Genomic DNA, 25,522 nt, shown 5'->3' on the forward strand with positions numbered 1-25,522 from the left:
TGATGATATTACAGACTGTAGATCATGGGTAGGGAACCTATGGCTCTAGAGCCGGATGTGGTTCTTTTGATGACTACATCCGGCTCTCAGATACATCTTAGCTGACATTGCTTAACACGGTAAGTGATGAATAATTCCGCTGGTAATCACAGTGTTAAAATTAACGTTCAAATTATAAAACATTCTCATGCATTTTAATCCAACCATTTGTTTTCTATCGCAACTGTTCAAGATGTCACATTAATAGTAAGAAGTAACATATTTATTATTGGTTAAATTTACAATAACAATGTTATTAAAAAGAATAAGAGGATTATTATACTCTTATTTAAAAATGCATGCATTTATTTGTATTCAGTGATGAAAAATATTATATGGCTCTCACGGAAATACATTTTGAAATTTCTGGCTTACATGGCTCTCTCCGCCCAAAAGGTTCCCGACCCCTGCTGTAGATGGTGAAATGCCTAAATTCTATGCTATTATACCCAATCATGGCACCCACCTGTTCCCAGTTAGCCTGTTCACCTGTGGGATCTTCCAAATAAGTGTTTGATGAGCATTCTGCCACTTTCTCAGTCTTTTTTGCCACTTGTGCCAGCTTTTAAAAAAAATATGTTGCAGGCATCCAATTACAAATGAGCTAATATTTGCAAAAAGTCACGTTTTCCAGTTGGAACATTAAGTGTCTTGTCTTTGCAGTCTATTCATTTGAATATGAGTTGAAAAGGATTTGCAAATCATTGTTTTCTGTTTTTATTTACCATTTTTGCCAACTTCGCTGGTTTTGGGTTTGGTAGAAGCAGCGACGCAGCGGTAAAGCTCCACCTTTTCTCTGTTGCTGTTGGCCGTCTGAGAGCGATGAGCGGCCCCCCTCAGGGCGGTTCTGTAGTTGTAAAAGTTTCCCGTCGGATCCATCTGATGCTGCCAAAGGAAACCGAAACGCTGTTAGCTTCATGCTATGGCGCGGTTAGTATTGCATGCTGTCAATTCTGGGTTAGTATGCGGGGTGGGGGAATAAGAATTTGGACTAACCCAGTTTGTAGAGCAAGATAAAGGAATATTTTTGGCAAGTGCAGTTCAGAGGGAAATGCACTTTTTTGGTATTTTGCCCATAATCCACAATCCCTATGTGAGACAAAAATACATGTCTTTCCCTTTCCTGTACATTCTAAATAGGAGGCTAACAATGCAGGTAATATCATTCATTTATTTTGACCATAAAGCCCTCTAAAAGGATTTTTTAAAACGCCATCACCGCTCCATTTAAATGCTGTGACCTGCTATAGCGACTTGTTATTGTATAAGAGCCAACATGGAGGAACTATAGTGGGGCAAGAAAGTATTTAGTCAGCCAGCGATTGTGCAAGTTCTCCCACTTCAAAGGATGACAGAGGTCTGTCATTTTCATCATAGGTACACTTCAACTGTGAGAGACAGAATGTGAAAAAAAAAATCCAGGAATTCACATTGTAGGAATTTTAAAGAATTTATTTGTATTTGGTCACTTCAAACAAGGAAGATCTCTGACTCTCACAGACCTGTAACTTCTTCTTTAAGAAGCTCTTCTGTCCTCCACTCGTTACCTGTATTAATGACACTTGTTTGAACTCGCTATCTGTATAAAAGACACCTGTCCACAGCCTCAAACAGTCAGACTCCAAACTCCACTATGGCCAAGACCAAAGAGCTGTCGAAGGACACCAGGAAAAGAATTGTAGACCTGCACCAGACTGGGAAGAGTGAATCTACAAAAGGCAAGCCCCTTGGTGTGAAAAAATCAACTGTGGGAGCAATTATCAGAAAATGGAAGACCTACAAGACCACTGATAATCTCCCTCGATCTGGGGCTCCAGGCAAGATCTCATCCCGTGGGGTCAAAATGATCATGAGAACGGTGAGCAAAAATCCCAGAACCACACGGGGGGATCTGGTGAATGACCCGCAGAGAGCTGGGACCAAAGTAACAAAGGTTACCATCAGTAACACACTACGCCGACGGGGAATCAAATCCTGCAGTGCCAGACGTGTCCCCCTGCTTAAACCAGTGCATGTCCAGGCCCGTCTGAAGTTTGCCAGAGAGCACACGGGAGAATGTCATGTGGTCAGATGAAACCAAAATAAAACTTTTTGGTATAAACTCAACTCGTCGTGTTTGGAGGAAGAAGAATACTGAGTTGCATCCCAAGAACACCACACCTACTGTGAAGCATGGGGGTGGAAACATCATGCTTTGGGGCTGTTTTTCTGCTAAGGGGACAGGACGATTGATCCGTGTTAAGGAAAGAATGAATGGGGCCATGTATCGTGAGATTTTGAGCCAAAACCTCCTTCCATCGGTGAGAGCTTTGAATGGTTGACCAAATACTTATTTTCCACCATAATTTATAAATAAATTCTTTAAAATTCCTACAATGTGAATTCCTGGATTTTTTTTCCACATTCTGTCTCTCACAGTTGAAGTGTACCTATGATGAAAATGACAGACCTCTGTCATCATTTGAAGTGGGAGAACTTGCACAATCGCTGGCTGACTAAATACTTTTTTGCCCCACTGTACTTATTTTTTTTTTAGAATTATAGGCAGAATTTTACTGCTATATCAGGGTATAGTCCAGTCCACACTCAGAGGTGCATTCTGAAATAGTTTAGCAATATAGCTCGGTTGGTAGAGTGGCCATGCCAGCAACTTGAGGGTTCCAGGTTCGAGCCCCGCTTCCGCCATCCTAGTCACTGCTGTTGTGTCCTTGGGCAAGACACTTTACCCACCTGCTCCCAGTGCCACCCACACTGGTTTGAATGTGAAAATTAGATATTGGGTTTCACTATGTAAAGCGCTTTGAGTCACTAGAGAAAAAGCGCTATATAAATATAATTCACTTCACTTTACTTATTGTAGGTGATACCCTGGGTTTTAGGTGATATTCCAGTTAAAACTCCATGGTCAATGCCGGTGAGAATTCGAGGCAGATTATTCCAGAGCGATACAGATCTATAAATAAAAGATTTCTGCAAAGCATTCTTCCTGGGACAAGGGAGTACAAAATGCCCCTCACTACACGCCCTGGTATTATGATTATGTGTAGTGCTACTGTAAACTATTTGGGCCATGAGAAAAGCAGCAGTTTTGCTACCGGTTACTAATTTGAGCAATATTAGAGTATTAGTTGACAACCTGTTCTGCACTGTTTAGTCAGGAAAGAGAAGCATGCATTTGGTTAACATTGGTTCTTGGTGAACAACCCACAACCAGTCTTGCTGCCCTATTCTGGACAATCTGGAGCTAATATACATTGTTTTATATAGACTGTTGAATTCACAGGAAAAACTTAACATTCACCAAATTTGACTGTAAAATATGTGACGTTTGGTGGGCATAGTGATGCCGGATTTGTTCTTCCGTGGATAAGTCGGGCAAGAAACAGCGTAAGGTAAGAAATAAAGATTTACTTAACTAATAAAAGGCTAAGAACAAAAACACTGGTGCTAGGCAGAAAAGGCAAACAAAAGGCGCTAGCATGGGAGCTAGGGAAACAAACACTCACACTTGGCACAAAGGCACAAAAAGGGAAAACAAAAACAACTAGCATGAGAGCTAGGGATAAACAGAGCGTAGCGTGAAAGCTAGCGAGTAAGTACATAGAAAGGCATACGTCACTTGTTGCATGTAAGGCAAATAGGATCCGAGACAGAATGAACAAAAGGGGCAGGCTTAAATAAGGCAGTAATCAAGAATAACAGGTGTGCGTAAACACAGAGTAGCAGGTGGAACTAATATGCAACCATGGTGACAGAATAAACAGGAAGTAAGGACGTCAAACAACAGAATGTGATACCAAAATGGAACAAAACAAAAATATGTGATGATCCGGGTAGCGGATCATAACAAAATAGTGTGTTTGAAATGTTTTTACACCATTTTACGGTAAATGGAAAAACAGTACCAGTGTTTTTTGGGGGTGTTTTATGAAAAAATCTGGCAGCTTAATTGCCAGAATTTTTGTGTTACATTTACATAGTTTTTTTTTAACATTATATTGTGAATGTAAAAACAGTACAAGTTATTTTTTAATTCTGGCAACTTAGCTGACAGTTTTTCTACCGTAAGAACACATGTATCGTTTTTTCTATTTACAGTAATACACCGGAGATTTTACAGTTAAAAACCGGAAGCTCAGTCAAGAGAACCGTATTTTTCGGACTACAATTCGCAGTTTTTTTCTTAGTTTGGCCGGGGGTGCGACTTATACTCAGGAGCGACTTATGTGTGAAATTATTAACACATTACCGTAAAATATAAACTAATAATATTTAGCTCATTCACGTAAGAGACTATACCAGTGGTTCTTAACCTTGTTGGAGGTACCGAACCCCAGCAGTTTTATATGCGCATTCACCGAACCCTTAGCTCGGTTGGTAGAGTGGCCGTGCCAGCAACTTGAGGGTTGCAGGTTCGATTCCCGCTTCCGCCATCCTAGTCACTGCCATTGTGTCCTTGGGCAAGACACTTTACCCACCTGCTCCCAGTGCCACCCACACTGGTTCAAATGTAACTTAGATATTGGGTTTCACTATGCGCTTTGAGTCACTAGAGAAAAGTGCTATATAAATATAATTAACTTCACTTCACACTTCTTTATTGAAAAATAAAATGTTTTTTTTTTTTTCAAATTCAAGACAAAGTTATATGTTTTTGGTAACACTTTAGTATGGGGAACATATTGTAAGTAATAAAGACTTAATTTAGAGTTTTTTGGACACTAGGGGAACATATTCTAAGTAATAAAGACTTAATTTAGAGTTATTTGGTTAAGGTTAGGGTTAGAGGGTTAGGGTTATAATAAGGCCATGCCGAATAAGGCATTAATTAGTACCTAAGGGCTAGTTAAGAGCCAATATGGTGCTAATTTGCATGTTAATAAGCAACTAATTAATCGTGAATAAGTTCCCCATACCAAAGTGTTCCCATGTTTTTTTTTACTGGTGCACAAAATCAACCGTACATGAACATCACCTTGTTCAAACAACAAAACTAAGACAGTACATAAACTCACAACAAATTACACACCTGCAAATCAATCAGCTGTTGCCGTATCTGTAATATGCCAACAGGGAGAAGTTTGTATTTACACGAAGAGTCGGGTGTGTTTTGATCTCCGCCGAACCCCTGAGCCCGACTCACCGAACCCCGAGGGTTCGATCGAACCCAGGTTAAGAACCACTGACCTAGACGTATAAGATTTCATGGGATTTGGTGATTAAGAGTGAGAGATAGTTTGGTAAAGGTATAGCATGTTCTATATGTTATAGTTATTTGAATGACTCTTACCATAATATGTTAGGTTAACATACCAGGTTTCTTCTCAGTTGGTTATTTATGCCTCATATAACCTACACTTATTCAGACTGTTGTTCACTATTCTTTATTTATTTTAAATTGCCTTTCAAATGTCTATTATTGGTGTTGGGTTTTATCAAATACATTTCCCCCAAAAATGTGACTTATGCTCCAGTGCGACTTATATATGTTTTTTTTCTTCTTTATTATGTATTTTCGGCCGGTGTGACGTATACTCCAGAGCGACTTATACTCCGAAAAATACGGTACTATTTTTTTTTAACTAAAATTAATATGCTGTAAAGAGCAACGTAAAATTTATTGTAATTTTTATTCATTTTATGGGTAGTTTGCTGTAAAGTATTTTTTATTTAGACGAATACATGTTTGGAAATATACTGTAGTATTTGTTGCAATAATGGATTCTATTAAAGTTTAAAAGGCATGAAATTTCAAGCAGTACATGTAATTTTTCTTTCAAAATTAAATAAATTAATTACATTTAGTGATAAATATTATTACCTCTTAAGCCCCAAGTAGTTGGTTTACATGCTTTTTTTATTTATCTTTGCTATTTGGGCTTATTGGACTCTAATTACAATAAAAACTAAGAATCATCTTTTAATATGATGTACTTAGTCCATAAGTAACAAACGTGTACTTCATGTTTAGTGACATGCTAATTCTTATTTTTACACTTTTTTTTTTTTAATTCCATTGTATGTTATACTCTTCTGACACCACCAGATGGCAGTATAAGTGTAAACATAAGCGGCCACAAGACCCCAATTCAGTAGTGTACACAATAGAGATGCGCGGTTTGCGGTCTCATCCGCGGATAAACCGCGAGTTGGGCGGTTGACATGACGAAAAAATAGATTTTAATTACATTCGGGCGGGTGGCGGTTGAACCATCCGGAAATATTTGATGTGCATGGTTCTGTGATCAGTATCCTTTGCCATTCAAAGAGCCATTTAAGACCCGTGTCATAAAGCGAAGAAGATAATAAGAGACGCTATTTTTCTCCAGAATGACTGCCGGCAGTCACCCAGATAATAAGTATTAGGGCGTGCTATGAAGCCATTGACTTTGTCGCCTTCTACAACATGTACGATCTGTTTGTCAGTCCAGCATCATGTTGTGTGTACAGAGTACACTAATGGTTGTGATATAAACAATTTTAACACTCTTAGTAATATGCGCCACGCTGTGAAGCCACACCAATTAATAACGACAAATACATTTCGGGAGAACATCCTCACTACAGTAACACAATATAAGCGCAATATAACAAATACCCATAATCCTTTGTATTCATGACAATTCCTGACTATTTCATACACCCCGCTAGCAGCAAACGCTATTGGTAAGTCGCAGGAACGTTAGCGGCTCCAATTGTCATCATTACTCTGTGAAACAGGTTTAAATAGCTCTATGAGTGGTAAAGGCGGACGACCTCTGATGTATTTCAGCGGGCGAGTACGGTCCAGATAAAATGTTGGTTCGGGTAGACGGCGGGTGGATGACGACTTTGGTGATGCGGATGATAATAATTGCCTATCCGCGCATCTCTAGTACACAATTTTTGCAATAAGAGCTAAAAGGTGCTGTCCACGTATGTGGCCAACTAAGGCCTTTAGAGGTTACCGTATGTTCCTTGAATTGCCGCCTGGTATATAGTATGCACCTGCCTAGAATTACTGCCGGGTCGTTTCGCAAAATAATTAGCGCATGCTTAGCTTTACCGCCGGCTCAGGATTAACGCCAGGTCAAACATGTTTCGCACAATATTATTTTTATTAGCGCATCTGGAGTTTCCGCCGGGTCAAACTCGTTTCGCAAAATAATTAGCATATGCCTAAAATTTCCGCCGGGTCAAACTCGTCACGTCACGAGTGACACTTCACCTGTCATCATTTTCAAAATGGAGGAGGCTGATTTCAATCATTTAAAATCGCATAAAGGGAAGAAGATGAAGAGCTATTCAGTAGGATTTAAGCTCTAAAATATTGAATATGCTAAAAAGAACAGTAAGCAGCTATGTTTTATTAATATACCGTAGCTGCGTGTGTCAAATATGAGTCATTAAATGACTCCCACCTCCTGGTGGTAGAGGGCGCTAGTGATCCTTCTTGCGACTACTCGGCTGCAGAAGAAGTGACAACAAGCAGTGATCGTTTATTTTTTCCTCTCGCTTGCACTTTTAACATGGAGGATTACATATCTAAAATAAAACCGTTTTCTAAACTGGACTTTCCATCGAAGCAGGAGGTAATAAAGGAAGATCTCCATCGAGACAGAGAGACTTTTAAAACTGAAGAAAGATAAGGAAGACTTCTATAAACAAGTTATCGATGCTTTTGATCAGAAGGAGCTGCACATGGACTTCATTTATAAGTAAAGGTAAGACCATAATAACGTTTTTTTTATGAATGTGCTTTTCATGATGGTATCCTTACATCACACTCAAATTTATAAGCGCAGGCCTAAATTTACTGCATGCCTTTGGTAAGTGCCGGAGTGAGAAGAGGTTTTAAATTAATTAGCGCCCCGGCGGCAATTCAAGGAAATACGGTAAGTACTTTATTGACACATTTTACCAGAAGTTTGCGGGCCAGATCCGCCCCCCCGGGCCTCGAGTTTGACACTTGTGATCGACATCAACACTATCATTTGTCGGAGTTGCTGGACAGGACAGGACTAAAACATTCTTTTGTTTTCATTAAATTGATCTTGGATTTATTTGACTCGATTAAAAATTGTGATTCCTTCGAAAAACTCGGTTTTTTGGACCACCCCGTAACTGTCATTACCTCCAAAATGAAGAACTTGGCCGTCTTCGCCTTGCCCCAAGTCTCTTCAGCCTGGACACTGGACTCATGTTCATTCCAGCTGAAGAGGAAGGAACAGCATTTGAATGATTCATGCGGTGCCAAGAAGTGATAGTCAATCAAGCATAAAGATCAGCGTGGACTCACAGATGATGGCCATGAGGGAGTTGAAGTTTCCGATGTTGAAACACTCCCTGGCCACGTCGATGAAGAACTCTATCACCAAGGCTCGCTGCTTCTTTTTCGCAGGCTGGAATTACAAGAAAAGACTTCGTTACACACTACATTACATCACGTAAAGTTATGTTCTTCATGGTATTTATTCCTCTAGAAGACAAGAGGGAAAGGTTTTGTTGGTTTAAAAAGCCACTCAGTGATGCAAGTGAATAATTCAAAGGCACTTTGGTGTTTTCAGCAAGTCAAAGTGCAATTACACAAGAAACCACCAGGGAGCGATAGAGCTCTGTGGCAGTTTTATTGTCAGCCACAGCAGAACACATCTTTATGGTTTAGGTCATGAATCTTATTATAAACGTGGACACACTGAACATCAGGGGTCAGCAACCTTTTTGAAAGCAAGAGCTACTTCTTGGGTACTGATTAATGCAAAGGGGTACCAGTTTGATACACACTTAAATAAATTGCCAGAAATAGCCAATTTTCTCAATTTACCTTTAATAAATAAATCCATATAAATAAAAAAATGGGTATTTCTGTCTGTCATTCCGTCATACATTTTTTTTCCTTTTACGGAAGGTTTTTTGTAGAGAATAAATGATGAAAAAAACACTTAATTGAACGATTTAAAAGAGGAGAAAAGAGGAACAAAATGAAAATTTAATTCTGAATTTCGACTCTTTAAAATTCAAAATTCCACCGAAAAAAAGAAGAGAACAACTAGCTAATTCGAATCTTTTTGAAAAAATTTAAAAAAGGAATTTATGGAACATCATTAGTCATTTTTCCTGATTAAGATTAATTTTAGAATTTTGATGACATGTTTTAAATAGGTTAGAATCCAATCTGCACTTTTTTAGAATATATAACAAATTGGACCAAGCTATATTTCTAACAAAGACAAGTCATTATTTCTTCTAGATTTTCCAGAACAAGAATTTTAAAAGACATTTAAAAGACTTTGAAATAAGATTTAGATTTGATTCTACAGATTATCTAGATTTGCCAGAATATTTTTTTTAAATTTGAATCATAATAAGTTTGAAGAAATATTTCACAAATATTCTTCGTCGAAAAAACAGAAGCTAAAATGAAGAATTAAATTAAAATGTATTTATTATTCTTTACAATAAAAAAAAAAAAAATACTTGAACATTGATTCAAATTGTCAGGAAAGCAGAGGAAGGAATTTAAAAGGTAAAAAGGTATATATAATCATTTGAAATCGCATAAAGGGAAGAAGATTAAGAGCTATTCAGTAGGATTTAAGGTCCAAGCTATTGAATATGCTAAAAAGAACAGTAAGCAGCTATGTTTTATTAATATACCGTAGCTGCGTGTGTCAAATATGAGTCATTAAATGACTCCCGCCTCCTGGTGGTAGAGGGCGCTAGTGATCCTTCATGCGACAACTCGGCTGCAGAAGAAGTGACAACAAGCAGCGATTGTTTTTTTCCTTTCGCTTGCACTTTTAACATGGAGGATTACATATCTAAAATGAAACAGTTTTCAGGTAAAAAGGTATATGTGTTTAAAAATCCTAAAATCCTTTTTAAGGTTGTATTTTTTTCTATAAAATTGTCTATCTGAAAGTTATAAGAAGCAAAGTAAAATAAATAAATGAATTTATTCAAACAAGTGAAGACCAAGTCTTTAAAATATTTTCTTTGACTTTCAAATTCTATTCGAGTTTTATCTCTCTTAGAATGAAAAATGTCAAGCTAAACAAGACCAGCTTGCTAGTAAATAAATACAATTTCAAAAATAGAGGCAGGGGGGGTCAGCGATTATGCAGCTGAGTGGATAAAGAGCTGCATGCGGCTCCGGAGCCACGGGTTGCCGACCCCTGGTTTAGATGAAGAATGACTCATAACCCTTGCATAGAAAAAAAACAGGATTTGGATGTCAAAATTGAGCAATTTGTCGGATTATATCCTCAGCCTTCTACTATCAAGGTGAAAGACTTTATTTATGACTAGAATAAACTTTCACAAGCTCCAAGGCAAGGAAGCAGCTCACCAGCCGATGATGTCAACATAGCAGCAACAAGCAAGTTTGCCACTTTTGCCAGCTTGTTTTAAACATGTTGCAGGCATCAAATTCCAAATGAGTTAATATTTGCAAAAAATAACAACATTGTCCAATTTGAACGTTAATTATCTTGTCTTTGCAGTTTATTCAATTGAATATAAATTCAGAAGGATTTGCAAATCATTAAATTTGTTTTTTTTACCATTTACACAACCTGCCAACTTCACTGGTTTTGGGTTTTGTATTTGCAATTATATCTTGTGATTAATTGCATTAGTTGAAACGTTATTAGGAATGTAGGAATTATTCCACAATATAATTGTTTTTATTACTAAAAATAGTTTGCCGCTTCAAATATCGCTCAAACTTGGTTAACATTCAGGCGAGGAAATGTAAATGCAGTATGGTTGGCGCTTTTGGGCTGGTTATTTAGGAGCTCCAATTGACTGCATTGCAAGATGACTTTTATTTACATTTATTTATGAGTAAGAATACATTGAAATAAAAAAAAATATACATATATATATATATTGTTCTCATATAGACAGTGAATTATAGGCTAAACTTAGAAAAAGTAGAGTTTCCCTTCAACTGCGGATGCTTTACTAGAATTATTCAGTGGAAACATGAGTGAGGAGTCAAAGGTGACTCCGACTGGGGTGAATCCTGCCAAATTTTACTTCAAAATGCACCTCGATGGGACTTTAGATAAAACTATTAACACCTTTTTAGAAAATAAGTGAGGTAAATCATTCCAAATCAAGTGAAACATTTAAAGGGGAACATTATCACAATTTCAAAAGGGTTAAAAACAATAAAAATCAGTTCCCGGTGGCTTGTTTTATTTTTCGAAGTTTTTTTCAAAATTTTACACCTCCCAGAATATCCCTAAAAAAAGTTTTAAGGTTCTTGATTTACGCTATTTGCGATGCGACTGTCCATTTCCCTGTGACGTCATACAGTGCTGCCAATACAAACAACATGGCGGTTACCACAGCAAGATATAGCGACATTAGCTCGGATTCAGACTCGGATTTCAGCGGCTTAAACGATTCAACAGATTACGCGTGTATTGAAACAGATGGTCGGAGTATGGAGGCAGATAGCGAAAAACGAAATTGAAGAAGAAACTGAAGCTATTGAGCGAATAGCTATTGACGCTAGTCGGCCATAGCGTGGTTGTACCTAATGAAGTGGCCCATAGCATGGCTGCCTTATTAGCATCGCCGGTAAAATGTGCGGACCAAACGATCAGGACTTTCGCATCTTGTGACACTTGAGCAACTTAAATCCGTCGATTGGTAAGTGTTTGTTTCGCATTAAATGTGGGTATCTAGTTTCAAATGTACATACAGCTAGCGTATATAGCATGTTAGCATCGATTAGCATCGCATGTTAGCATCGATTAGCTGGCAGTCATGCTGCGACCAAATATGTCTGATTAGCACATAAGTCAACAACATCAACAAAACTCACCTTTGTGATTTTGTTGACTTAATGGTTGCAAATGCATCTGCAGGTTATCCATACATCTCTGTGCCATGTCTGTCTTAGGATCGCCAGTCAAATGTGGAGACACTCTGGTACATTCAATGGAGGTCTGGCGGCAGATTTCTTGCCAGTGGTGCAACTTGAATCCCTCCCTGTTAGTGTTGTTACACCCTCCGACAACACACCCACGAGGCATGATGTCTCCAAGGTTCCAGAAAATAGTCGAAAAAACGGAAAATAACAGAGCTGAGACCCGGTGTTCTGACGTCATCGCTACAAGACGGATAAACAGAAAGGCGTTTAATTCGCCAAAATTCACCCATCGGAAATCGGTTAAAAAAATACACAGTCTTTTTTCTGCACCATCAAGGTATTTATTGACGCTTGCATAGGTTTGGCGATAATGTTCCCCTTTAAGACATGTTTTTGCATGACATTCAGACAATAAAATTGCATCCAAATACTTGGCTCTTTTTTCAGTTCATTAAAGCTGTGCAAGCAAGCAACAATCTGTGATAAATCATGAATAGTCCAAAAATAATCTGATCAAAAAATAACACGCACATACAATACATATTAATGTTTAAATCAGATTAATCACACTTTTGAATCTTTATTAATCACGATTACTCACAGTAAATATCCATATTGAATAAAAAAAAAAAAAAAGACCCCAATACCTGGACACAAATGCAATTTTATTGTCAGAATGTCATACAGGAGAATTTTTAAAACTTTTTATTCGAATGCACGTCATTTGTTTGTTCAAAACTTGCTAACAGTTTTATCAAAACCGTCAGGGTGTATTTTGAAGTGAAATTTGCCAGCAAGCACTCCTCACTCATCTTTGCACTGACAAACTCATTGACCTGATCACTGACCGTCTAACAACCTGCTCTGTCTTTCAGGTAACCATCTGCGATGAGATAAATGAGCTTGTACGCTCAAAATAAATATTGAGAATGTTCTGCGTTCATACAAAACCCAAAACCAAGCTGGCAGGTTGTGTAAATGGTAAATAAAAACAGAATACAATGATTTGCAAATCCTTTTCAACTTATATTCAATTGAATAGACTGCAAAGACAAGATATTTAATGCTCACCTTTCTGGGTGTTGTTGATAATAGGCTTTCGCTTTGCATAGTAGAGTTAGAACTTGCACTTACAGATGTAGCGATTAATTGTAGTTACTGACAGTGGTTTTCTGAAGTGTTCCTGAGGCCATGTGGTGATATCCTTTACATGAAAATGTCGCTTTTTGATGCCGTACCACCTGAGGGATCGAAGGTCTGTAATATCATCGCTTGCGTGCAGTGATTTGTCCAGATTCTCTGAACCTTTTGATGATTTTACAGACCGTAGATGGTAAAATCCCTAAATTCCTTGCAATAGCTCGTTGAGAAATTTTGGTCTTAAACCGTTCAACAATTTGCTTACAAAGTGGTGACCCTCGTCCCATCCTTGTTTGTGAATTACTTAGCACTTCATGGAAGCTGCTTTTATAGCCAATCATGGCACCCACCTGTTCCCAATTAGCCTGTACACCTGTGGGATGTTCCAAATAAGTGTTTGATGAGGATTCCTCAACTTTATCAGTATTTATCGCCACCTTTCCCAACCTCTTTGTCACGCGTTGCTGTCATCAAATTCTAAAGTTAATGATTATTTGGAAAAAAAAAAGTTTATCAGTTTGAACATCAAATATGTTGTCTTTGTAGCATATTCAACTGAATACGGCTTGAAAAGGATTTGCAAATCATTGTATTCTGTTTATATTTACATCTGACACAATTTCCCAACTCATACGGAAACAGGGTTTGTATAACTTGCACTTACAGATGTAGCGAAGAACTGTAGTTACTGACATTGGTTTTCTGAGGTATTTCTGAGCCCATGTGGTGATATCCTTTACACTTGTTGATGCCGTACTGCCTGAGGGATCGAAGGTCCGTTAAATCATTGCTTACGTGCAGTGGTTTCTCCAGATTCTCTGAAACTTTTGATGATTTTATGGACCGTAGATGGTAAAATCCCTAAATTCCTTGCAAACGCTCGTTGAGAAATGTTCTAAAACTGTTCGACAATTTATTTACAAAGAGGTAACCCTCGCCCCATCCTTGTTTGTGAAAGACTGAGCATTTCATGGAAGCTGCTTTTATAGCCAATCATGGCACCCACCTGTTCCCAATTAGCCTGCACACCTGTGGGATGTTCCATATAAGTGTTTGATGAGCATTCCTCAACTTTATCAGTATTTATCGCCACCTTTCCCAACTTCTTTGTCACGTGTTGCTGGCATCAAATTCTAAAGTTAATGATTATTTGCAAAAATAAAAAAACGTTTATCAGTTTGAACATCAAATATGTTGTCTTTGTAGCATATTCAACTGAATATGGCTTGAAAATGATTTGCAAATCATTGTATTCTGTTTATATTTACTGTACATCTAACACAATTTCCCAACTCATACGGAAACAGGGTTTGTATAACTTGCACTTACAGATGTAGCGAAGAACTGTAGTTACTGACACTGGTTTTCTGAGGTAGTTCTGAGCCCATGTGGTGATATCCTTTACACTTGTTGATGCCGTACTGCCTGAGGGATCGAAGGTCCGTAATATCATCGCTTACGTGCAGTGACTTCTCCAGGTTCTCTGAACCTTTTGATGATTTTACGGACCGTAGGTGGTGAAATCCTTCAATTCCTTGCAATAGCTCGTTGAGAAATGTTGTTCTAAAACTGTTCGACAATTTATTTACGCCCCATCCTTGTTTGTGAATGACTGAGCATTTCATGGAAGCTGCTTTTATACCCAATCATGGCACCCACCTGTTCCCAATGAGCCTGTTCACTTGTGGGATGTTCCAAGTATTATTAATGTTATGATCCGCTGCCCGGATCGTATTTTGATTTAGGTTTTTGAGTCTTTTTGTGTTTTCTGTTTGTTTCGTACTCTTTTGGTTCCTGGTTGTACTTCATTGTTTAGTCTGTCACCATAGTCACGCATTAGTTTCACCTGCCCCTTGCTTTTGACGCGCACCCTCTTTTCTGATTGCTGTCCTTATTTAAGCCTGCCTTTTCCGTTCATTCAGCCTTGCTTCCTAATTTGTGTTTTCACAACAGTGACGACTCTGATCGCAACCAGCTCGCTTCCATGCTAAGTATTTGTTTTTTCTCAAGCTCCCATGCTAGCGCTTTTTTCCCCTCTAGCTCCCATGCTAGTTCTGTTTGTTTTGCCTTTTGTGCCTTGTGCAAGTTTTCCTGTTTCATAGTCTGATTTAATTTGAAATAGATCATTATTTCTTACCTTCACGCCGTGTCCGAACCCGACTGCATCAAGAGTAGAACGAACCCTCATCACGATGCCCCGCAATCGTCACAGTTTAATGAGCATTCCTCAACTTTCTCAGTCTTTTTTGCCCCCTGTGACAGATTTTTTTCAAACATGTTGCAGGCATCCAATTCCAAATGAGCTAATATTTGCAAAAAATAACTACGTTTTCCAGTTTGAACGTTAAGTATCTTGTCTTTGCAGTCTATTTATTTGAATATAGGTTGAAAATGATTTGCAAATCATTGTATTCTGTTTTTATTTACCATTTACACAACGTGCCGACATCACTGGTTTTGGGTTGTGTATTTGCAATAATATCTTGTGATTAATTGCATTAGTTAAAGCGTTATTACCCCTGATGTAGGAATTATTCAACAATAGAGTTGTTTTTATCGTCTGAAAAAATACAGTGAGTGAGAAGCGGTGCTTTTGACAGCCATTACTCACCATGCAGATCTCAGTGGCCACCAGGTAACACAATCTGTTGAACCATCTGACATATGCCTCCAGGTTGGAGGTTTTCTTCTTCTGCTCGCTGAAGCATGGAGGCTGATGATGCACAAACAACAAGCAAACACGAGTGAGTAGAATGCTTCCATCGGGAATTCCTCTAACGCTGATTAGCTTCCTGTCTACAGGATGACCCCCAGCGCGGGTGCAAATGACAAAGACAGCGGCAGGCTGAGGGCAGAAATGAGACGATCAATAACGTGAGGAAGTCCATGCAGCGCTACTGAGACAGAAAGCAAATGAGTGACACGTACATTAATAATATGTATTTGTCCGCAGATTCCTGTGCCACACCAAGTACCGTCTTTATTACCGTATTTCCTTGAATTGCCGCCGGGTATATAGTATGCGCCTGTTTAGAATTACTGCCAGGTAAAAACTCGTTTCGCAATAATCATTTGAAATCGCATAAAGTAGGGATGCACCGATTAATCAGTAACCGAATATATTCGGCCGAATGTGGCAAAAAAAGCCACATTTGGCCTTCGGTGGAATGAGTTAAAAAGAAGGCCGAATAGTGGCGTGTGACGCAAGTTTTTGACGCGGTGACGTTGGGATATGTTGTGTACCTGTATAAGTGTATGAGGTTACAATGTTGTGTACCTGTATAAGTGTATGAGGTTACAAGCACACACTTATTGAGATTTAGTGGGGCCTCTGTTTACATTATTAGCCTGTTGTGTAGGCTACCTGTATAAGTGTATGAGGTTACAAGCACACACTTATTGAGATTTACTTGAGCCTTCTGTTTACATTATTAGCCTGTTGTGTAGGCTACCTGTATAAGTGTATGAGGTTACAAGCACACACTTATTGAGATTTACTTGAGCCTTCTGTTTACATTATTAGCCTGTTGTGTAGGCTACCTGTATAAGTGTATGAGGTTACAAGCACACACTTATTGAGATTTACTTAAGCCTTCTGTTTACATTATTAGCCTGTTGTGTAGGCTACCTGTATAAGTGTATGAGGTTACAAGCACACACTTATTGAGATTTACTTGAGCCTTCTGTTTACATTATTAGCCTGTTGTGTAGGCTACCTGTATAAGTGTATGAGGTTACAAGCACACACTTATTGAGATTTACTTAAGCCTTCTGTTTACATTATTAGCCTGTTGTGTAGGCTACCTGTATAAGTGTAAGAGGTTACAACAGGGGTCGGGAATCTTTTTGGCACAGAGAGCCATGAAAGCCAAATATTTTAAAATGGATTTCCGTGAGAGCCATATAATTTTTTTTAACACTGCCTAATGCGTGCATTTTTTAGGTGAAACCAACATTTTTAGAGTATAATAAGTCTCTAAATTATTTTTATTAACATTGTTATTTCTTGAACAGGTGCGGTAGAAAACAGTTGGATGGATTAAAATACATGAGAAAGTTTTATATTTTGAACGTTATTTTACCAGCAGAATTATTCATTACTTATCGTGTTAAGCAATGTCAGCTAAGATTCATCTGAGAGCCAGATGTAGTCATCAAAAGAGCCACATCTGGCTCTAGAGCCATAGGTTCCCTACCCCTGGGTTACAAGCACACACTTATTGAGATTTAGTGGGGCCTCTGTTTACATTATTAGCCTGTTGTGTAGGCTACCTGTATAAGTGTATGAGGTTACAAGCACACACTTATTGAGATTTACTTGAGCCTTCTGTTTACATTATTAGCCTGTTGTGTAGGCTACCTGTATAAGTGTATGAGGTTACAAGCACACACTTATTGAGATTTAGTGGGGCCTCTGTTTACATTATTAGCATATCCACTGTGGCTAAGCAGACTTTTGCCAAAAGGACAATAATTCATTTGTTGTAGGTTTATCCACTTTAATGCACTTTATTTTTTTTTTGGAATGCATGTTTTGTTTGAAGGCCTAATATAAATGAAAAACTTTGTGCTTTTTTTGAAAAGCAAAGACTACTGGAATATTAAAAAAATGTCAATATTCAATAAAAAATTACTTTATTTGAAAAACATGTCTAAATATTTATTCCAGGCTATTTATGCAATATTAAAAAAAATTGTGAAAAACTGCATTCATTATTCGGTATTCGGCCAAGCGTTTAAATTTTATTCGGCTTCGGTTTCGGCCACAAATTTTCATTTCGGTGCATCCCTAGCATAAAGGGAAGACGAGATAGACATATTTATTAGGTGGTGTGGAACCAACCGTCCAAGACACAGGAAATGGTTTTGGATCCGATTAATGTGACTGACCATGAGCCAGTGGTCATCAAAAATCAGGAAATCACCCAAGTATCCTAATATAAATATTTAGGGCTTCATATTGATAATCTTCTCTGCTGGAAGACACATATTGACAAACTGTGCAAAAGACTGCATCAGAGACTATATTTTTTTGCGAAGATTAAGATTGTACGGCGTAGGCAGCCACATCATGATGATTTTCTACCGTGCCATTGTAGAGAGCATCATTAGATATGGGATCACCTCATGGTTTGGCAACCTAACTGTTAAGCTAAAAAGCAAACTGGCCGGCATGCATAAAACGGCAATGAAAATCGTAGGGAAGAAAGAATATGAGTTCATACAGAGCATCTATGATATGGCAGTTAGGAAAAAAGATAAGAAAATTATTTCCAATTCACAACACCCACTCTTCCCTGAATATGGAACCCTGCCACACACACACACACACACATATACTGTGTATATATATATATATATATATATATATATATATGTGGGAAAAATCACAAGACTACTTCATCTCTACAGAAGTGTTTCATGAGAGGTTCCCTCAATCATCAGGAGATTTTAATGGAAGCATTCACATACAATGGTTTATATAGAGCACAGAGTGGGTGGGTACAGGCAGGCGTAGGGTGTGGTGATTGGCTCATGTGTTACCTAGGAGGTGTTTCCGTCTGTGACGACATGTTGATATGATTTCACTGCGCTTGTTGAGGGATGACGGGTCTGGATGATATATAATAAACAGTTTCTCTTTTAAGCATAGGTTGCATCTTTTATTACCACTGTTGTAAGGTGTGCTGGATGCAAGAATTTGCCATGTTATTGAATATTCAACATTATTGTCTTTGAGGTTCCAAATGTGCTTGCTGAGTTCTGTAGAATTCCGCAAAGTCTGGTTTCTAAAGAAGGCGTTGTGATTGTTCCATCTGGTTTTAAACGCTCCTTCGGTTAATCCTACGTACGTGTCGGATGTGTTAATGTCCTTGCGTGTTACCTTCGCTTGGTAAACGACTGATGTTTGTAAGCACCCTCCGTTGAGAGGGCAATCAGGTTTCCATCAGTCGTTTACCAAGCAAAGGTAACACGCAAGGACATTAACGCATCCGACACGTACGTAGGATTAACCGAAGGAGCGTTTAAAACCAGATGGAATAATCACAGGGCCTCCTTTAGAAACCAGACTTTGCGGAATTCTACAGAACTCAGCAAGCACATTTGGAACCTCAAAGACAATGATGTTGAATATTCAATAACATGGCAAATTCTTGCATCCAGCACACCTTACAACAGTGGTAATAAAAGATGCAACCTATGCTTAAAAGAGAAACTGTTTATTATATATCATCCAGACCTGTCATCCCTCAACAAGCGCAGTGAAATCATTTCAACATGTCGTCTCAGACGGAAACACCTCCTAGGTAACACATGAGCCAATCACCACACCCTACGCCTGCCTGTACCCACCCACTCTGTGCCCTATATAAACCATTGTATGTGAATGCTTCCATTAAAATCTCCTGATGATTGAGGGAACCCCTCATGAAACAGTTCTGTAGAGATGAAGTAGTCTTGTGATTTTTCCCACACCTACATATTGCGCTCTACCACGGTATCGAGCACTATTCTCTGGATAATCCAATCAAGATATACATATATATATATATATATATATATATATATATATATATATATATATATATATATATTACACCCCAATGCGCACCCGAACCAAAAAGTTTGGGGACCCCTGAAGTATCGGATCAGTATTGCTAATATCAGCCTGGATTTTACTCGGTATCGGGTTGTATAGAAAATCAGTGATATTTCTCTACATCCCTTTTTTATAGTGACCCACCTTTTGCATTGTGTTTTATTATCAACCAACATGCATTATCGTGCAGGCAGTTTTAATTAATAGCAACACCTGGTGAAAATATACCTGGGTTCCATCCAGGGGGTCTTTCTGGACAAAAGCTTGGACAAACTCCTCCGGCCCGATGTAACTCAAATGTTCCTGGAAAACACAAATAGTCCCGTTAATAATTATTTCATTTCAGTAATGGGAGCCAATCAATGAGGAAAAGTAACGACGTGAGCCCGCTGGATTTACGTTTCCTCAGAGGGGACGCCAAGATGTGTCCATAAAAAGCGATATTGTCAGTTTAACACACCAGGAAAAGGGAAGGCACTCCTTTGAGCCGTCTCATCATAATTAAAGCTATGCAATGCACACACATCATGAGATTAGGCATCGTTATCTCAAGGAAAAGAATGCAAGTCAATGAAATGTCCTCTGATGCAAGTGTGTGTGTGTGTGTGTGTGTGTGTGTGTGTGTGTGTGTGTGTGTGTGTGTGTGTGCTGTCACATCTAATACACTCACAGCAGTTTTATCCCCGTAGTTTGATGCCCCAGGCGCATGACTGACTTGTGGGGTGATGTCATCCCTCAGACAAGAGTACACACATGCTTACTCCAGCACTAACACAAACACAGCCGCCCACACCACATAACACACACACACACACACACACACACACGGATTAAATGCACCAATCAATGGTGGTCTTTTGCCATGTGGTGTGTCTAATTCAGGGGTCTCAAACAGGCGGCCCGCGAGACGTTATTTTGCGGCCCGCAGCTTAATATGAAAAGTTAATGTTGGTGCAGCCCGCGAGGTAATTATGAATGGCGCTTTACGTTATTTTTGTATACCTTCGATTTCCCCAGGAGACTGGCAGCTCCGTTGCCAGAATTCAAAAAACAGTAATACAAGTTTTTTTTTAACTTAAAGTAAAATGTTAAAAAAACACTGCAAATTTTACAGAACATTTCTGCCGACTACGCTGCAAGTTTTTCCCCGTAAAATAATAGCAGTGGGTTTTTCCATCCATCCATTCATTTTCTACCGCTTGTCCCTTTCCGGGTGGCGAGGGGGTGCTAGAGCCTATCTCAGCTGCATTCGAGCTGAAGGCGGGCTACACCCTGGACAAGTCGCGACCTTGTCGCAGGGTATCAAAATTGTTTACAGTTAAAAATAAAAAAACAACAACTTGTAGCTCAGTTGCCAGAATTCAAAGAAAAGTGGTACTATTTTTTTTTTTTTACTTAAAGTAAAATGTTAAAAAAAACACTGCAAATTTTACAGAACATTTCTGCCGACTACGCTGCAAGTTTTTCCCCGTAAAATAATAGCAGTGCGTTTTTCCATCCATCCATTCATTTTCTACCGCTTGTCCCTTTCCAGGTGGCGAGGGGGTGCTAGAGCCTATCTTAGCTGCATTCGAGCGGAAGGCGGACCACACCCTGGACAAGTCGCCACTTCGTCGCATGGTACCACAATTGTTTGAGTAAAAAAAACAGAAAAAAAAAAAACTGGCAGCTCAGTTGCTAGAATTCAAAGAACAGTAATACCATTTTTTTTTTAACTTATAGTAAAATGTTAAAAAAAACACTGCAAATTTTACAGAACATTTCTGCCGACTACGCTGCAAGTTTTTCCCCGTAAAATAATAGCAGTGTGTTTTTCCATCCATCCATTCATTTTCTACCGCTTGTCCCTTTCTGGGTGGCGAGGGGGTGCTAGAGCCTATCTCAGCTGCATTCGAGCGGAAGGCGGACCACACCCTGGACAAGTCACCACTTCGTCGCATGGTACCACAATTGTTTGAGTAAAAAAAACAACAAAAAACAACAACTGGCAGCTCCGTTGCCAGAATTAAAAAAAAAGTAATACCATTTTTTTTAACTTGAACTAAAATGTTAAAAAAAACACTGCAAATTTTACAGAACATTTCTGCCGACTACGCTGCAAGTTTTTCCCCGTAAAATAATAGCAGTGTGTTTTTCCATCCATCCATTCATTTTCTACCGCTTGTCCCTTTCCGGGTGGCGAGGGGGTGCTAGAGCCTATCTTAGCTGCATTCGAGCGGAAGGCGGACTACACCCTGGACAAGTCGCGACCTTGTCGCAGGGTATCAGAATTGTTTACAGTTAAAAATAAAAAATAAACAACTTGTAGCTCAGTTGCCAGAATTCAAAGAACAGTGATACTATTTTTTTTTTTTACTTAAAGTAAAATGTTAAAAAAACACTGCAAATTTTACAGAACATTTCTGCCGACTACGCTGCAAGTTCTTCCCCGTAAAATAATAGCAGTGTGTTTTTCCATCCATCCATTCATTTTCTACCGCTTGTCCCTTTCCGGGTGGCGAGGGGGTGCTAGAGCCTATCTTAGCTGCATTCGAGCGGAAGGCGGGCTACACCCTGGACAAGTCGCCACTTCGTCGCATGGTACCACAATTGTTTGAGTAAAAAAAACCAAAAAAAAAACAACTGGCAGCTCAGTTGCTAGAATTCAAAAAACAGTAATACCATTTTTTTTAAACTTATAGTAGAATGTTAAAAAAAACCACGCTGCAAGTTTTTCTCCGTAAAATAATAGCAGTGCGTTTTTCCATCCGTCCATTTTCTACCGCTTGTCCCGTGTGGGGTCGCGGGGGGGTTGCTGTAACCTATCTCAGCTACAATCGCGGCATAGCTCGGTTGGTAGAGTGGCCGTGCCAGCAACTTGAGGGTTGCAGGTTCGATCCCCGCTTCCGCCATCCTAGTCACTGCCATTGTGTCCTTGGGCAAGACACTTTACCCACCTGCTCCCAGTGCCACCCACACTGCTTTAAATGTCACTTAGATATTGGGTTTCACTATGTAAAGCGCTTTGAGTCACTAGAGAAAAGCGCTATATAAATATAATTCACTTCACTATAATTCACAATTGGGCGGAAGGTGGTGTACACCCTGGACAAGTCGCCACCTCATCGCAGAGCCAACACAGATAGACAGACAACATTCACACTCACATTCACACCCATTTAATGTTGCCAATCAACTTGTTGTAAAATGCACTGAATATTTTACAGTAAATTTTTGATGAGCTGCCACTTTTTTTTCTGTAAAAATACAGATTTTTTTTTTCGTAAAAAAAATGTGTGCAATAATCAAATGCATAAGAAAACTCATATATCGTTCGTGGTTCCAAGCAGCCACCACTGCGATGTGGCCCTTAATGAAAATACATTTGACAGCCCTGTTATAGGGGTGGGCATCACGGCGGTACAGGGGTTAGTGCGTCTGCCTCACAATACGAAGGTCTTGGGTTCGATCCCGGGCTCGGGATCTTTCTGTGTGGAGATTGCATGTTCTCCCCGTGACTGCGTGGGTTCCCTCCGGCTTCCTCCCACCTCCAAGAAACATGCACCTGGGGATAGGTTGATTAAATGGTCCCTAGTGTGTGAATGTTGTCTATCTGTGTTGGCCCTGACTTGTCCAGGGCCAACACAGCCCGATTGAAGCTGAGATAGGCTCCAGCACCCAATGACACCCCGAAGGGAATAAGCGGTAGAAAATGGATGGATGGTATAAGGCAGGGGTGTCCAAACTTTTTCCCCTGAGGGCTGCAGACTGAAAAATCTAAGTATGCGAGGGCTATTTTGATATTTTTCTTTTTTAAAGCAATACAATAGTTGTTTTTTTACCTTTATGGCTTTCCTCAAGTTTGGTCCCCAGTCTCCAGAAGGGTCTCAGTGAGGGATGCACCGAAATGAAAATTTGTGTCCGAAGCCGAAGCTGAATAAAAATTAAACGCTTGGCCGAAGGCCGAATACCGAATAATGAATGCAGTTTTTCATTATTTTTTTAATATTGCATAAATAGCCTAGAATAAATATTTTGACCTGTTTTTCAAATAAAGTAATTTTTTATTGAATATTGACATTTTTTCAATATTCCAGTAGTCTTTGCTTTTCAAAAAAAGCACAAAGTTTTTCATTTATATTAGGCCTTCAAACAAAACATGCATTCCAAAAAAAAATAAAGTGCATTAAAGTGGATAAACCCACAACAAATGAATTATTGTCCTTTTGGCAAAAGTCTGCTTAGCCACAGTAGATATGCTAATAATGTAAACAGAAGGCTCAAGTAAATCTCAATAAGTGTGTGCTTGTAACCTCATACACTTATACAGGTAGCCTACACAACAGGCTAATAATGTAAACAGAAGGCTCAAGTAAATCTCAATAAGTGTGTGCTTGTAACCTCATACACTTATACAGGTAGCCTACACAACAGGCTAATAATGTAAACAGAGGCCCCACTAAATCTCAATAAGTGTGTGCTTGTAACCTCATACACTTATACAGGTACACAACATATCCCAACGTCACCGCGTCAAAAAATTGCGTCACACGCCACTATTCGGCCTTCTTTTTAACTCAATCCACCGAAGGCCGAATGTGGCTTTTTTTGCCATATTCGGCCGAATATATTCGGTTACCGATTAATCGGTGCATCCCTAGTTTCAGTCATTAAAAAGTTAGAAATAAGTCATCATTTTTTTTTTTTTTTTCATTTAACGCTTGAATGTCGAGATAAAACTTCAGATCTGTCTGTCGTTATAACAATTTTTTAAATGTTGTTTTTTATGTTTATGGCCTTTATGTCCAAACCCTTATTTATATGGCAAACACACAAACTATGCAACATTTTCCCCCAAAACATTTCAAAGTGGAATATTTGAGGTGAAGTAATTGGAACTCTAAATAGTTCAATAATTCATAACAATAAAAAAAGAACAAGTGTTGAAAATAAGCCAAATTTATATTTGTATATTTTTTTTATTTTTAACACTTAAGTCTGTAGATCTCTTGATTATAAGATTTCATCATTTTTTTCATACTTTTTGTTTGTTTGAGGCCCTTTTTGTGAAAGAAATCTTTGTTTCGCACAAAATATGCAATATTATCCCCCCAAAATATTTGAGAGTGAAATAGTTCCAGTGAAGTAATTGGAACTCTAAATCGGTCAATAAATCATAAAAATAAAAAAAGAATAAGTGTTGAAAATAAGCCAAATTTACATTTAGATATTTTTTTTACTTTTAATGCTTAAGTCTGTAGATCTCTTGATTATAAGATTTTATAATTTTTTTCATACTTTTTTGTTTGTTTGATGCCCTCTTTGTGAAATAAAACTTTATTTCGCACAAAATATGCAAAGTAAAATAGTTCCAGTGAAGTAGTTGGAACCTTCAGCAGGTCAATAACAGTTTTGTCTTATTAGTGTCAACATTGCAACTTGTTCTTGTTACATTTCACTGTTTACTCTTTTATGTTTTACATTTTTATTATAGCATTTTTTAGAATGGGCCGGAGGCCATTAACAAATTAGCTGGGGGCCACAAATGGCCTTCGGGCCGCACTTTGGACACACCTGGTATAGGGGTTTAATTTGGTTATTTGCCTTTTATACAATTGCATGTTACTGGTTAATTTATAAATATTTTTTGCGTTTGTCATTGGACCATCTAAATATTTTACTTTATAATTATGTTTTTCAGAAACATACCGTATTTCCTTGAATTTCCACAGGGCATATAGTATGCACCTGCCTTTTATTACCGCCTGGTCAGACTCGTGATGTCACCAGTGACACTTCCCCTTGTCATCGTTTTCAAAATGGAGAAGGCTGATTTGAATACTGTTGATTTGAAATCGAATATCGGGAAGAAGATTAAGAGCTATTCAGTAGGATTTAAG

At 38.6% G+C, this 25,522-nt stretch overlaps 1 protein-coding gene across 1 annotated transcript in view; it reads right to left on the reverse strand.

The window, feature by feature from the left end:
- Positions 1-25,522, reverse strand: part of LOC133553644 (ras-GEF domain-containing family member 1C-like) — a 91,360-nt gene that overhangs the window by 12,747 nt on the left and 53,091 nt on the right. The window contains 6 exon segments of the mRNA XM_061902096.1: positions 829-924; positions 8,153-8,196; positions 8,199-8,231; positions 8,318-8,420; positions 15,654-15,755; positions 19,872-19,946. Of these exon segments, the coding sequence (XP_061758080.1) occupies positions 829-924; positions 8,153-8,196; positions 8,199-8,231; positions 8,318-8,420; positions 15,654-15,755; positions 19,872-19,946 (453 nt within the window).

This window comes from Nerophis ophidion, linkage group LG05 (assembly GCF_033978795.1).
Source record: "Nerophis ophidion isolate RoL-2023_Sa linkage group LG05, RoL_Noph_v1.0, whole genome shotgun sequence".
Lineage (NCBI taxonomy): Eukaryota > Metazoa > Chordata > Actinopteri > Syngnathiformes > Syngnathidae > Nerophis > Nerophis ophidion.